Here is a 14,032-nt window from a genome sequence, read left to right as displayed (position 1 = left end):
ACAATATGTAGATCGGACCAACAACCATGTTCTTCGGGAAATTGTACATACCCTCCATCTCCCACTTTTGAGCATTTTATTTATATCTTGATCAATTTACCCAGGTAAAATGAAGCAGCTGAGCATCCTCACTTCTCTATAGAGCCCAGGGTGAGGCCAGTGCGGTGCCACAGAACACCATGTCCGCATTCAGCACTGGAATGAGAGAGAAACCGACTCGGTGTCTGGAACAAAGACAAAAGCAGCAGCTGTTGGTACAACTAGCACACCCAGGTCCAGCAGGTCGGGTTTTGTTCAATAGTGTCAATCATTTGCTTTCCCCGCCTTTCTTTTTATTACCTGGGTTATCTGGTTTACACATCAGCTGGGTCAATGGACTATGTATGCAGTGTAACTTGTCTAGCTGTATGCATGACTTGTCCCAGTCGCTCGGGTAGCCTGCTGGCCGGTGATTGATGGATTGTAGTTGCAGCTGTAGTCGAGATGCGTTAATCAAAGAATGGAAAAATGAAATCCACATAGCGATGGATACACATACAATCCCGAGGAGACGGTAACTACTCCGTACATCAAAAAGAAAATATACGGAGGTTACCTACCTTTACAGGTCTAGAAATAATACATACAAAGTAGTAGAACTAAGAACCAGATCCACGGTACCGTACACCAAATGGCTAAGTTTCCGGGTAACTCTTAACCTAACTTAGAGACTTAGCTTTTATCCACCAGAAAGCCTGAACCCTCCGGCTTGAACTTCCTGCATTAGTCCTCTGGTGTGTCTTTTTTTGGAGCTAATCTTTGAAATGTTACTTAGTTCAGTTAAGTTCAATTCAGTTTACGTGGTTTTATAACCGGACATGAACCCTTTTTACCAGATTCCGTCCTTCACCCATATATGCCCGCTATATGACCGAGCTGATTTTAGTTCTCTCCATAAAGCCTTCATTTCCAATTGATTTACGTTTATTTTTTCTCTATATGAAGGATCCATCTACATCTTCTTATATACGCTAATATCACTTCATTTTTATCGGAGTCCACAAGTTGCCAAGCAATCACTTCGTGATCTCTGCTGTACCAGACTCGGACACTGCATGTAATGGCAATGACTCCAGACGTAAGTGACTATCTTGAAAGTTCAAGTGTGATCATACTGCCGCAGAGTAGAATGTGCTTTAATGAAAGTCATTCGATTCATTAGCGGACGATACCCTGGCTCTCGCTGTCTTATTTACGAGAATTTGTTGGCTGATTGTTGACTACAGGACTCCTCGAACGAATGGTAGGAACCTCTTCCATATCATGCCTAGAGACATGAAGCAAAGCAAATTTTTCGGCCCTTTTGATCTCATACCCCCAACATCTCAACGTTATCGGAAGCTGTCAAAGACGGAACGGAACAGTCAACTGCAAGAAGCCGGTTGCTAACTTCTCCCCAACAGTGACACTCAGTCCTTGACGGAAAGTGTTACGGCATTCCCATTTGAGCATGGCCGAAGGTACCACAAGTACCACGAGGGATGTAAGTTCATACCGACCTCAAAACGACTTGGCCAATACGTACTACTAAACTTTCTAAGTATACCCATACCCAAATGATGAGCAGGAACTCGATCGACTCGATATGCAGCATCATATATGGAAACAAGTCAACGATGACAAACTACATTTCGCACCCCTGCGAGATCCTAAACGGATCCTTGATATCGGCACAGGTTCCGGGATCTGGCCGATAGAAATGGGTACATTTACCTTTTACCTTTGTCCCCTGAAATAAAGATTCAAATCACTAACATTCGTCTCGAGCGAGCCTCTTCCCCGAAGCAAGTATAACCGGCACCGATCTATCCCCAGTCCAACCCACCGAAGTCCCACCCAACGTCCATTTCCTAGTCGAAGACGCCACAGAAGAATGGCTCTGGGAACCGAACCACTTCGACTACATTCGCTTAAGCAACATGACCGGTTCCTTTCCCTCAGTCAAAGATATACTCAGAAAGGCCATGCGCGTTCTCAAACCCGGTGGATGGCTGGAATGGCACGACATGGATCCCGTGCCCAGATGTGACGATAACACAGTCCCGCCGCCAAACACAGAGGGCGGATTCAGTCAATACGCTCTACATGACTGGATAGAATTGGAAGTAAAAGCCGCCGAAGAATTTGAACCCTATCGCCAGTTTTTGATTGCAGATAAATTGGCGGCACAGATGAGAGAGGAAGGATATACGGATGTCAACGATCGAGTCACGAAAGTGCCCCTGAACCCTTGGCCGAAAGACCCTAAATTGAAGACGTTGGGCGCTTGGCAGGAGGAGAATTGGTTGACGGGTCTATCGGCATATACGTACAAACCGTTCCTGGCGTTGGGTTGGACGAAACCTGAGATTGAAGTGTTTTTGGTCTCGGTTCGAAAGTGTATCAGCAATCGACACTTTCATGCATATCAAAATTTCCATGCTATCACAGCGAGGAAACCGCTGCCTGGAGAGAGTTGATGCACGATAATGGCAACATACAATCCATAGGTGCGACTACAACATACACCTTGGTATACCGGAGCTACTGTTGCTCCGTTACGCAATTTTCAAGCTAAATATTCGAGCTCAAATATCTATCAGGCGTTATCATGGATGCATGGATTTAGGTGAAAATTAGGCATGGGGAGTCCTTCATTGGTGCATAGGGTATCCGGAGTTTGTTGCTTTGCTTTTTGTAGGCACTCTTGACAAAGATATTTAGGAGATAGAGGAATAGATCAATATACCAAATATTAGCACGAACGTATCTCAGATGAGTATAAGCATTAATCGGGTTGGTTATACCTATGCCCCTAAACACCAAAAGATATTCCCAAGTGATCCTATAAGATAATTGACTGTGACGTATCGTAATTCATTCACATATCTCTCATGTACGGTTATACTTATTGTACGACTTCACGTATGTTCATATTGTCGACGTAACGTTACATGCGTGTATCTATTAAGTAGGGTATCAAATAACCTGCAAACTCAACTCGATATCCCATCCCGTCCCAGCCCCCATCGACCTACCTCACGCATCGCCTCTTCACCACCTTCCGCCAATCGTCCATTTGCATTTGAAGGGTTCGCGTCGCCGAGAACGCCTGCCACACAGCTCCAGCCGTTACGTCCACCGCCCCAGCGAAGAACCTCGTTCTTGTACTTTTCACCAGCTTCACGGTCAATTGATAGCTTGCCTCCATGGAAGACGTCTTGCCAGATCTTGTTCGCGATCGCACGGTCAAATATATAACTGTAATATGTGGCTCCGTAACCATATAAATGCCCGAAGAATCCCTGCCAGGATGTGCGTGGGTTACTGTCCTGTGGATCCGGGAGTGTGCAATACGTGGAGAATACTTGATGGTAGATGTCAGTACTGTCAATGGATCGTTTGCCGCCGTCTGCTGATAGAGCGTGGTAGGCTTGATCAACGAGCGCCATCAAGATCTGTGCTTCATTCTCAACTGCTCCATATATACTTCCGTGTGCAGCCCGATCTGCAGCCATGCTTTGCATCATACTGTCGGATAACGGCTTGTCAGTCTCCCAATGACGCGCATACAGTGCGAGAACTTCTGGTGCTGTAGCAAAACTCTCCATAAGCACGGATGGCAATTCTGCAAAATCAGTCGAGCATCGTGTACCTGAAATCGACTGAAGAGGTGTTTGCCCAAGGACAGAATGGACTGCATGTCCCATTTCGTGGAATAAGGTCCTCACACTATGTTCCGAGAGTAGTGTAGGCGGCCCGTTTCCAGATACTGGGGGCTCCGGGAAGTCGCAGACAAGAGCAATTGTAGGTAATTGCCGAAGGGTGTCTGAATCAGGATTCATCGCCGTGGCCATTCCATCATTTGGGTGAGATGGAGGATCCATAGACGCAGATTCGGCAATTTCTTCTGCGGTTATTTCACGTGCACACCGAAGTGTAAAATGTGCTGGATTGGGACTCTTGTTAGGCCGAGTAAATAAGTCGCAATATATGACAGCAATGTGTCGACCGGCCTCGTCGACAACGTCTAACCGTCGAACATCGGAGTTCCATGTTTCTCCAGGCAATGTTTCTTGTGGTACTAGTCGTACACCATACAAATGATCAAATAAGCGAGAAAGACCCTGCATTACCGTTCCAAGTGAGAAGAACTCAGGAACCCTGCTTAACTCGCGAGACCGCCGTGACATTGAGTATTCCAAAACGCGCTTCTGAACGTAGTATGCATGGTCCCAGGGTTGTAGCGGTGCCGCTTCTTTCATGCTCTGTAATTTAGCGAGCTCCTCCTGGACCTGGACTCGGTTGTTTCCAATAAGTGTTGTCAAGAAATTGGAGACTGCTTCGGGCGTTTTGGCCATCTTATCACTTAATGCCATGTGGGCATAAGTACTATATCCTGACAATTTGGCCAATTCTGCTCTTTTGTGAAGAAGTTCTTCCAACCGGTGGATTTGTCTTCTGCTCGACATCCGTGTCGCCATATAAACTTCCTTCCTCGAATTTTCATCATGCATAGACCTGAGCGCCAATCGTCCCTCTACCCCCCAGGTCGGGATGGGCACGCTATTCCATCTCTGCAACTGTTGTACAACCACCGGATCCAACCCCTGAACACTGCTCTTGCTCAACACGACGTGAGGTCTTGCGGGTTCCGCTCCGTTAACAAACTCAGAGCCCAACTGGCTGATATCGTTGGATAAATTGACGAACCGTTGTCGATCTTTAGGGGGCATATGGATTGCCGAATTCGAGAAGTCTTTGATCAGTATTTCCGCAACCATTCTCTCTTCCTCCGTCCAAGACGATACCACTTCAGGAGTAGCCGCTGCCTTTTTCAACTGGTCGTGCAATCCTGTTGTTGTGTTTAATATGTTCATGTATTCGAACATGAGCGCGTATGCTTGTGTAGCCGCCTCTTGTATCCTCGGATCTGGATGATTGCTTCTGACAAAGTCCGATAGATCAATAACACGACATAAAAGATCACTCAGTCGATCTAAATCTCTAGCCATCGATTTGTATCCCTCCAGCGTAGACACCGCCAACACCTTTGAGACGATGCGTTGACATTTCTGTAATGACGTATGCGCAAACTCACGGAACCCTTCAGGGCTTGTGAGATATTGATTCTGTACGATGCCGGTTCGCTTCGAACTATTAGTTTGTCTCTGAGAGAACTCGCGCCAAAATGAACGCGAATCGAATACTCGGCGCAGGTTATCGTCATCACGTTGTTTTGCGAATTTATTTGCTGCGACATAATCAATGGAAGACTGCTGGTCGGCAGCAACAGCAGTGGCGAAGGTACGTTCTGGTCGGGAACGCTGTAGGCGATGAAGACGCTGCAGGCAGTCCTTGCAGGTCCATGGACGAGACCGCACAGAATTCAGCATCCTAAAATCTTGAAACTGCTGCTCTCATTGACCTGCAAATACGATGTTCGAGGAAAGGAGATACTAGAAGAAAAGTGTTCCTTGTCGCCCGAACAGCCGAGCTACCGTAATAGGCTTGGATCGGCCCTGTCCTTTCCGATCAACATCAAACGTCAGTTCCGCAAAAGCCTCAAACGACTTGAGAAAACCATATTCTTCAACAACTGGTAACCCGCACCGTCGCACCCATTGGCCATTGACCTCTTCTTTATTCGAGATGGCATTCCGGCCAATGTTCCAGCGAGTATGTCTCCTCCCTTTTTGTCCGGATTTCGTTGCTATACATGTGGACAATAAGCAAGCCGTTATTAACCGTGTACATAGCGAGTCGTTGCTCCCATAGCTGCGACCTTCATCGCTGGAGGCATAGTCACATATCCTCGACGAACTGCCTATGCTGAGAGCCCATCGGATCTTGTACGTATATGATCGAATCGTTGCTGTTCCCGGTCATGCTTTACCTTTCGCCAAAGGAACCACGACTAACCATCTCCGCTGCACAGAGAAAGCCTATTTACGACGACTATCCTACTGAGTCTGTTGCAGTTCCAGAACAGAAGCCCATTGTCACTATCCCTTCCGATATCTCCAAAACAGTTTCAAAAGAAGAAGCTAGCGTCACCGATCTTCTAACGGCGCAAGTTCGGCGTGCCCGCCTGTTCCTCTATGCACACTCCCTTGCCGCCGAGAACAGTTTCAATGACTTCTTGTCTCGTGTGCTTCGTGTGGAAAACGCCTTTACAAACACAGTTGCATCTCTAGCTCCGTCTCCTGAATCTGGCGAGCGCCTTCTTCCCGGAGGAGTTTATGTTATCGTGTCAGCCATGGCTGGATCAATTGTCTCCCGGAACCGTGGAATTATTCTGAGATCGGCGACTCCTCTTGCATTCGGCACCATTGCCGCTTGGACACTTCTGCCGGTGACTATGCGCAATGTCTCAGACTTGGCTTGGGAATATGAGAAGAAGGTCCCGGTGGTGGCTGACAACCACCTCAAAGCGCGCACTTATATTCAGCACGTATACACAACCGGAGTGGCCCATAGCCAGATGGGTCGCGCTATGTTGGAGGATAAGATTGGAGAGGCCCGCGAATATCTTGAAGAATGGGTCAGAAAGGGCCGATAAAACCTCGTATATGACTACTGTTGAGCACAGCCCCTTTGGTTTGATTTGAGAAGCCATTTCTCCAATATGATCGCAGAAGACAGATGGTGCCTCTGCTCCTTGTAAAATTTGTTCCTTCACCAGTCTTGTCTCGACTGATAACCATGTTTTAAAAGATGTTTTATTTCTAGACTTCAAGACTTTCTTTTGTGTGATTAGTTGGCATACAGGGCGTGCTTACTTCGAAGGTTCATTACTATTCTTCTCGCAAAGATTTCATTCCTTGTAGATATACGCCTCGTAAAATGAAGAACCTGAAGGAGTTATAATAATACATGATCCGAAAGCGTTTTATTACGTCTGTCCAGCAGAGACACTTTCTTCCTCGTTCGTTCCTGCTTGGATTTGTTGCGGCGGATCTCCCGCCTTTGGTGGAGGTGCAAGCGGCGCGCCCTTTCGTGAAGGTATAATGTCCTCCTCCTTGCTCTTTTGTTCCCCTTCAGCGAAATATTCATCAAATGTCTTGCTAGGTGAGATTCCCGCATGTCGATTTCTTCGTCCTGGCTTGTTTGATCGCGGGGGAGCGGGGCTGTTGAGAGAACTAGTAGGTGACGATAAGGGAGGAGGTGAAGCCATATTAGCAGGGACAAGATAATTTCCTGTGGGAGATATCGGGTTCGTATTGTATGCGGGTGTGTCCCTCAATTGCTCCTGGCCGTCCTCTTTTGTTTCAAAGACGACTTCACCGGGCCCTTCAACTTCTTCCCCCAAACCCACAGGTAACCTATGCAATGCTCCGTATCCAAGAACAGCACCCAAGGCGCCTTCTCCTCCCCAGCCCCTTGTTGGTACCAGTTCTACTTCTCGGACAACGTCGAATTCGCTATTGTATACCCATAATACTAGACTTCGGTTGAGATGGTCCTCCACCAGTTCACCTAGTGCAGACTCTCCTCGTAATGTGCCACTAGGTGACCCTAGGATATAATCGGAGTGCTCTAGAAGTCCCGCAAGATAGGCAGGGCTCAAGGGTGATGGTATGGACAGAACATGCCAAATGTGTTGTGTAACTGATAATGGCGCGAGTTGTAATGTGAGACCTAATGAGGGATTCTCTTTCGAGACTGGAATCGAGATAGTATGTGTTCGTTGACCCTAAGGGCTTATTAGAATGGTAATATTGTAGCTGGACTTGAATGGCTCCACGCGTACCTTTGCGCTCCAGATTTCTAACGATACACTTGACCCGGCGCAGTTACGGACCTCAGTGACAAAGAGATTGTGATCTGGCTCCTGCATTCGCAAAACTTGTAAGCCAGTATCACACGCGTTTGAGAGATTGCGATTCTCACAATAAGATGTCCATTTATTCCAATAATGAAATCAAACCACGGTTCTAGAGGGAGATCACCGTCCTTGTTGCGGAGTATTTGAAAACCGAATGAGTTGTCCCCATGTCCATGCGAATCATTCTGAACAGCCTCGCTGTCAAGCCGGCCAATAAATCTATTGAGAGCCCCAAACATTATTGCAACGAGGTAACAGTCAGCAAACAGTCACGAAAATGAACGGTAATGTGTATTCGCAAACTTGAGCTTCCCCGCAGACTATAGAGAGCTGTCCAGAACGGGTACAGTTGATGTAAACAAACAATGCAAACATAGCTTCTGCTCCACTTTAATTTGTGGCAGCGACAGGCACCTTCTCCAGTAATTTCTCTACCAGCAACTACTTCGAACAAACATGTCAACCATCGGATGGTTGGCAAGGTCTCGAAACTATTGCCATGACCGAGGAGTCTGAAGAAATTGCGCCTCCAGAGGTACATCACTACAGCGACATAGGTGAAGTTCCTTGGGATATTCAGAAGTAGGCCCTCCGTCCGTACTCTAGTCTTGATGCCTATGCTAAACGGAGTACTAGTTACTGGAGTCAGCGGCATCGCATATTTTCAAAGTATGAAGAAGGAATCTGGCTGACCGACGATGCCTGGTTTGGTGTTACGCCCGAACCTGTCGCAAAGTACGTACTGCTTCCCATTTACTATTGTTCAATCCGACTAATTCAATTGCAGTAAAATCGCAGAGCACATATCTACATCTACCCCAAAAGATAAAGTCGTTCTGATAGATGCTTTTGCTGGGGCAGGCGGTAATAGCATAGCTTTCGCTAAGTCTGGACGATGGAAGCGGGTGTACGCGATCGAAAAAGACCCTGCTGTTCTTGCTTGCGCCAAGCATAATGCTAAGATCTACGGCGTTCAATCAAAGATTACTTGGTTTGAAGGAGATTGTTTCGAGATCTTAAAGACGCATTTGAAAGACCTGGGCTTCTATAGTGTTGTCTTTGCTAGCCCTCCGTGGGGAGGTATGGTACCTATTTTTTGTACTATCTTAGGGAAAACAGCTGACTGGCCTTTCAGGTCCTGGATATAGGTCGGACGAGGTTTTCAACCTGCAGACGATGGAACCCTATTCGTTGGGCCATCTTTATCGAGAATATTCAGCTTTTTCCAAACATATAGTCCTCTATCTGCCAAGGACTTCAGATCTGAGACAACTAGCAAAGTTGGTCGGTGATGGAAATCATGTGATTGTTGAGCACTACTGCATAGAAGGTGCAAGTAAAGCAATTTGCGCTTACTATGGAGACTTCAAGTTGACTCTATCCGACTGACCGATGTAGTTGGTATCTACTACGCCACATTACGGATCAACTCCATGGTTGACATAGCGAAACTGACAATATACACGTGGGAATATCTTTTCGAGGGGATTCTATAGCTTCACTTAGAAAGTTAAAATGTTATTCATAGCTAGCTATTCATCATTGTTACAGTCCGATTGTATTTCTCAAAAAGTCCATCAGTTCTGTGGCTTACGGTAAGAATACACTTAAATAGAGCTCAATATAGTGCTCTTGCATAAAGTCTAGTCAGTCGACTCTGTATGAAGCAGTGCAAACAGGGTAGACTTTCTAGAACTGTTAGGTCCGTAACGCTGACCACGCTTCAAACGCAGGTGGGTGCAAACCAGGTTTATTCTTTCAAAGAACGCCTCACCGCCAGGATTCTGCCGTATATTTTTCTACGGTGTACTGCAGGCTCACTTATATACTGGTAGTATCTGAACCAATAAGAGTTAGTTTAAGTAAAGCGGTGACAGGATAATGTCATTGACAAAGCGGCAACAATAGGACTGGGCGTTATAGTCTGCCGTATCCTTACCGCGGAGTACCGCACGAGGTCATATCCTATTCATTGGAATCATTCTCCACGAAGGAAGCTCTTCTACATTCTCATCAACTCTTTCTCGCTCGTACGCTCACTCGAGTCGACGACTCGGGGATGAGAGCGTGATGTTAAGCAACGGTTGAAACTTTGGATTCTCAGTGCTCGCCCGGGTCATCCTTCACCTAAGCTTCACCACGACATCGAACATAGTCCATCATGCCTCACGCCACCGAGAACGGCGACAACGTCGTCGATGATCTCGATTTTCAGAATGTCTTAGCTCAGATAAATGCTCCTGATGGCGGTCAATTTGATTTTATGGGACGTGACTTGGAGACCGGCGAAAAAGCGGACGATGCGATTGATTTTGAGGACTTCGACGATGACGACCTTCCCGATGAAGAAGAAGCACCTACTACTTCCGTCGTGCAGGTGCCAGAAGTGAAACAGGATGAAATAGATCTAGATAATCTGTTTTCCGGTGATCTCTTTGGCAATGACGAGGCTACTGCTGAACATAATGGTCGAGATGAAGTGGATGACTTGTTCGGCGACGGCGCGTTGTCTCCGGTCGCTGAAAATGGTCACACAACAGAAGATTTGTTTGGCGACCGAGAACATATGAACGGTATAGACAACAATGCTGCCTTACCACTCACCGAAACCGCTCCTGATGATGATGGGGATATTGATCTTTTCGGAGAGGATCCAGACGAGACCATCTCTCATGCAGAGGAGGACATGGATCCGGCAACATTGAATGCTTGGAGAGAACAACAAGCTCTGTTTGCGCGCTCTGCGGCTGCCGCTGGTGTCATCCCCGGTCCTGATCATATTCCTGCTCCACCCGAAAATGATGAAGAACTGCTGAGGTCACTATGGCCGAATTTTGATCGGGACTCATTTCCTCGATTCGTTGAACTTTTTCGTCACAAGAAGGCATTTTACCTTGGGAAACAACCCTCGAAACCTCCGAAACCTGTTTTGCCCACCAAAATCAATCTCGAGTTTGGTCTGGACCAAGAACGAATTTTCAAGACCGGTGGACAAGGTACTAAGCGTGCCCATGATTTCGAAAATCTGGGTTTAGTATCACTTCAGCAAGTCGAGGACTCTCCTGTCGAATCTGAGGAAGATTTTGATGCCGAGTTTGACGATTCAGAGATCCTTCCCGGTGGTGTCACCATGCAAGATCTTCGCGTCTTGTGTACTGATTGGGACATTAAGACAGTGGTCTCAGAGGCCGATGAGGAGGAAGAGGCAGCTCCACAAGAGGCTACAACAGTACCTGTTGATGAAACTACCTGGTCACTTGACATGGAAGAAGTACGACCCACGAAAAAACGCAAGCTTGGGCGTGATCCGCATGAGCTACTGGCCCTGGCGGACATTGAAATACCTCTTCTGGATGACCCAGGTCGCCTGACTTCTCAAATTGCTAAGAAGATTGTTATTGACTTGAACGACCCTCACTTATTACTTGACACCCGTCCTGAAGCTATCCTACAGAAACCGAAGTCGCTAAATGTTCACGACCGGGATGAAATGGACGCCAACACGACCAAACGTCTCAATAAACGGTACAATATTTCTAATGACGATGCCTACGATATGCTGAAGGAGAACCATCAAAGCAAAATCCGAAGTACATTGGGAAATGCAGCTCTCGAGCATAGTATGCCTGCTCTCCGGCTACAATGGCCATATTACAAGACTGAATTGTCGACGGCTGAAGCACGATCATTTCATCGTCCAGCTCTGTCTTTCCGACCTCATGTCAGTTCATGGTTTAAGAATTCCCCGGTCATCAAACGCAAGCATACCAAAGGAAAGGACGTCAAAGCTCTCTACAATTCTACCAAGTCCTTGTCACTAGCAGATAACTCGACAGTACTATTGCTAGAATACTCTGAAGAAGTTCCTATGATGATGTCGAATTTTGGTATGGCGAACCGTGTCGTCAATTACTACCGCCGCAAGAATACAGATGATCCTACACGTCCCAAAGCAGAGATTGGTGAGACCCAGGTATTGTTGCCTCAAGACAAAAGTCCATTCTCTATATTTGGGCATATTGACCCCGGGGAAACCGCTCCCGCTATTACGAACACCATGTATCGTGCCCCTATCTTCAGTCACCAGCCTAAATCTACAGATTTTCTGGTCGTCAAAGGCACAACTCAAACCGACGGTTCCAGTTTCTTTCTCAAGAACATTGAGAATCTTTATGTAGTTGGGCAACAATTCCCCTCTACGGATATTCCTGGTCCACATTCACGAAAAGTTACGACTGTTGCTAAAAACCGCTTGAAGATGCTTACTTTCCGGTTGATGAAAAAGGATGGCAACATGCAAGTTTCAATCAATCAAGTCACCGCACATCTTCCTGGTTCTACAGATATGCAGAACCGACAAAAGATGAAAGATTTCGTCTCTCATAACAAGGATACCAAAATGTGGGTACCACCAGAAGGGCCAATTCCGGATTCGGATACCATTCGGTCCTGGATACAGCCTGAAGATGTCTGTCTACTGGAGTCTATGCAAGTTGGATTGCAACATCTTCATGATACCGGCCACTTCAACGCCGCCGAAAATGATGACGAAGAAGCAGAGGGAGATAGCAGCTTTGAACAACAGATGGCGCCATGGCGTGCATCTCGCAACTTCATAATGGCATCCCAAGGCAAGGCTATGTTGAAGTTACATGGTGAGGGAGACCCAACTGGCCGTGGTGAAGGGTTCAGTTTCATCAAGACATCGATGAAAGGTGGATTCCAAGCCATTGGCGAAAGTGCACAGGAAAAAATGGAGAAGAGAGAACAAAAAGAGACCGGTGGACATAGCTACAACGTTGCAAGACAACAAAGGGCATACGAACAGTCTATCCGTCGTATCTGGGACGCCCAAAAGGCAAGTTTGTCATCTCAGATGGAAGCATCAGACAACGACAGCGATATGGATCAAGACGAAGAGGACGATTTCAACAAACCAACACCACGAGAAGTTGCCACTCCATCTTTCCGTCGTGATGATGAGAGTATGAGTCAGTTTAGTAGATTCAGCAGTCGTAGCCAACGGGGCAAGGTATTGAGGATCGTGCGAGATTTCGAGGACGAAAATGGAAACGTCTACCAGAGAGAACAATTAGTCTGGGATCCGCGAGTTATTCGGAAGTACATGCAGATTCGGCATCGTGTTGAAGCTGTCAATACCCAGTTCGTTTTTCTCCCGTTTTCTAGAAGTCATAGCCATTCAGCTGACAATCCATTTGCAGACTCGCTGAATTACAGCCAACCGGTAATGCGGAAGTTGATGCTCGTAACAAGAAACTGTTAGTTTGAACCCCCTCTCAAATGTAATTCCTAAATACTAACATAGCCCTCTTTCTACCAGACTGGAAGCTGAACTGTCAAGACTAAACCGTAATAAAGAACGACGATTCGCTCGCGAGAAACAAAAGGGTATCGGTCGAGCTTCCATTGCCGACTCCGAAGAAGCTGGCACCCCTTCAAAATCTGGTGGAACCACGACACGAAAATGTGCCAATTGCGGAATGGTTGGACATATCAAGACTAATAAGAAGTAGTTCTCCCCTCCTGCACTAGACCTATATTTATATGGATGCTAACCTTTTTCCCTCTTGTGAATTAGACTTTGCCCTAAACTGAATGGTACCGCACCGCCAGATGAGGGCATCAGCGAAACTGCATTCTCCATGGGACCAGGCACGACTTCTTTCTGATCCTCGCACTTCACGCACGATTACATTTGCATCTCATTTCCGAGGCATCATTTCAACCATCTATCTTTCCAGAAACGAAAAGCACTTATTTAAAGTATCATTACTGGAGTCTCTTTCAACCTCTACCTTTCTTTTTTCCCTGTTCTTATCTCTCTGGGGAAAGGTTTGCATATACCATAAATCGGTCGGTGTCTTACTGAGTTCTTATTATTGTTATTCTTATTTTCTCCAACGTGGACGGTTTTGCGCTAAGATCGAGAGAGATTGCATCTGTGTATGTTAGTTAAGGGTTAGGATAAAACATATCGTGATCGAGAAATACATTCGTGTTGAATGCTACCTATGTTTTTATTAATGGTAGCCGAACTTTGTCGTCGTAAGAATGTTCCCAAGGTATAGCAATTGAGAACTGATACGTATTCATCACCTATTCCAGCGGTATTGATTGGCAGCTTCCAATTGTTTTGATAGGAACCCAACATTGAAGTGTCCAGGA

The 14,032-nt window shown here is 46.4% G+C and overlaps 6 protein-coding genes across 6 annotated transcripts; 4 read left to right on the top strand and 2 right to left on the bottom strand.

The window, feature by feature from the left end:
- Positions 1-1,263: 1,263 nt before the first annotated feature.
- On the top strand, positions 1,264-2,498 carry TSTA_068620 (TAM domain methyltransferase, putative; the record flags this gene model as incomplete). Its single annotated transcript, XM_002340785.1, has 4 exons — positions 1,264-1,282; positions 1,443-1,522; positions 1,581-1,742; positions 1,807-2,498. Exons 3-4 carry the CDS (start codon positions 1,625-1,627, stop codon positions 2,496-2,498), a joined length of 810 nt encoding a protein of 269 aa, XP_002340826.1. The 5' UTR covers positions 1,264-1,282; positions 1,443-1,522; positions 1,581-1,624.
- A 335-nt stretch (positions 2,499-2,833) lies between these two features.
- On the bottom strand, positions 2,834-5,414 carry TSTA_068610 (metallopeptidase Mip1; the record flags this gene model as incomplete). Its single annotated transcript, XM_002340783.1, has 2 exons — positions 2,834-2,863; positions 3,057-5,414. 2 exons carry the CDS (start codon positions 5,412-5,414, stop codon positions 2,834-2,836), a joined length of 2,388 nt encoding a protein of 795 aa, XP_002340824.1.
- Positions 5,389-7,692, top strand: TSTA_068600 (mitochondrial protein, putative). The gene is made up of 3 exons (XM_002340784.1): positions 5,389-5,697; positions 5,778-5,870; positions 5,957-7,692. Exons 1-3 carry the CDS (start codon positions 5,671-5,673, stop codon positions 6,578-6,580), a joined length of 744 nt encoding a protein of 247 aa, XP_002340825.1. The 5' UTR covers positions 5,389-5,670; the 3' UTR covers positions 6,581-7,692.
- On the bottom strand, positions 5,981-8,161 carry TSTA_068590 (Golgi reassembly stacking protein, putative). Its single transcript, XM_002340782.1, has 3 exons — positions 7,912-8,161; positions 7,772-7,852; positions 5,981-7,714 (listed from the first exon to the last, which is right to left on the bottom strand). Exons 1-3 carry the CDS (start codon positions 8,083-8,085, stop codon positions 6,914-6,916), a joined length of 1,056 nt encoding a protein of 351 aa, XP_002340823.1. The 5' UTR covers positions 8,086-8,161; the 3' UTR covers positions 5,981-6,913.
- Positions 8,162-8,285: 124 nt separating this feature from the next.
- Positions 8,286-9,383, top strand: TSTA_068580 (RNA methylase family protein, putative). The gene is made up of 4 exons (XM_002340781.1): positions 8,286-8,428; positions 8,483-8,581; positions 8,634-8,926; positions 8,982-9,383. Exons 1-4 carry the CDS (start codon positions 8,346-8,348, stop codon positions 9,233-9,235), a joined length of 729 nt encoding a protein of 242 aa, XP_002340822.1. The 5' UTR covers positions 8,286-8,345; the 3' UTR covers positions 9,236-9,383.
- Positions 9,384-9,797: 414 nt separating this feature from the next.
- Positions 9,798-13,880, top strand: TSTA_068570 (transcription factor TFIID complex 145 kDa subunit, putative). Its single transcript, XM_002340780.1, has 4 exons — positions 9,798-13,009; positions 13,069-13,125; positions 13,188-13,376; positions 13,446-13,880. The coding sequence occupies exons 1-4, from the start codon at positions 10,008-10,010 to the stop codon at positions 13,534-13,536; spliced, it is 3,339 nt and encodes a 1,112-aa protein (XP_002340821.1). The 5' UTR covers positions 9,798-10,007; the 3' UTR covers positions 13,537-13,880.
- Positions 13,881-14,032: the final 152 nt, after the last annotated feature.

This window comes from Talaromyces stipitatus, genomic scaffold, assembly GCF_000003125.1.
Source record: "Talaromyces stipitatus ATCC 10500 scf_1105507295523 genomic scaffold, whole genome shotgun sequence".
Lineage (NCBI taxonomy): Eukaryota > Fungi > Ascomycota > Eurotiomycetes > Eurotiales > Trichocomaceae > Talaromyces > Talaromyces stipitatus.
This window is presented reverse-complemented; position numbering and strand designations above follow the sequence as displayed.

Excerpts from the sequence above, each read along its gene's own strand:
- TSTA_068590 (XM_002340782.1), bottom strand. The coding sequence starts at position 8,085 with ATGTTTGGGGCTCTCAATAGATTTATTGGCCGGCTTGACAGCGAGGCT. Across the intron at positions 7,853-7,911 it reads GAATAAATGGACATCTTATT|GAGCCAGATCACAATCTCTT; the intron begins GTGAGAATCGCA and ends TTGCGAATGCAG. Across the intron at positions 7,715-7,771 it reads TAGAAATCTGGAGCGCAAAG|GGTCAACGAACACATACTAT; the intron begins GTACGCGTGGAG and ends ATAAGCCCTTAG.
- TSTA_068600 (XM_002340784.1), top strand. The coding sequence starts at position 5,671 with ATGGCATTCCGGCCAATGTTCCAGCGA. Across the intron at positions 5,698-5,777 it reads TCCGGCCAATGTTCCAGCGA|CGAGTCGTTGCTCCCATAGC; the intron begins GTATGTCTCCTC and ends CCGTGTACATAG. Across the intron at positions 5,871-5,956 it reads CTGAGAGCCCATCGGATCTT|AGAAAGCCTATTTACGACGA; the intron begins GTACGTATATGA and ends TCCGCTGCACAG.
- TSTA_068570 (XM_002340780.1), top strand. The coding sequence starts at position 10,008 with ATGCCTCACGCCACCGAGAACGGCGACAACGTCGTCGATGATCTCGAT. Across the intron at positions 13,126-13,187 it reads GATGCTCGTAACAAGAAACT|ACTGGAAGCTGAACTGTCAA; the intron begins GTTAGTTTGAAC and ends TCTTTCTACCAG. Across the intron at positions 13,377-13,445 it reads CATATCAAGACTAATAAGAA|ACTTTGCCCTAAACTGAATG; the intron begins GTAGTTCTCCCC and ends CTTGTGAATTAG.
- TSTA_068580 (XM_002340781.1), top strand. The coding sequence starts at position 8,346 with ATGACCGAGGAGTCTGAAGAAATTGCGCCTCCAGAGGTACATCACTAC. Across the intron at positions 8,429-8,482 it reads GTTCCTTGGGATATTCAGAA|TTACTGGAGTCAGCGGCATC; the intron begins GTAGGCCCTCCG and ends ACGGAGTACTAG. Across the intron at positions 8,927-8,981 it reads TGCTAGCCCTCCGTGGGGAG|GTCCTGGATATAGGTCGGAC; the intron begins GTATGGTACCTA and ends CTGGCCTTTCAG.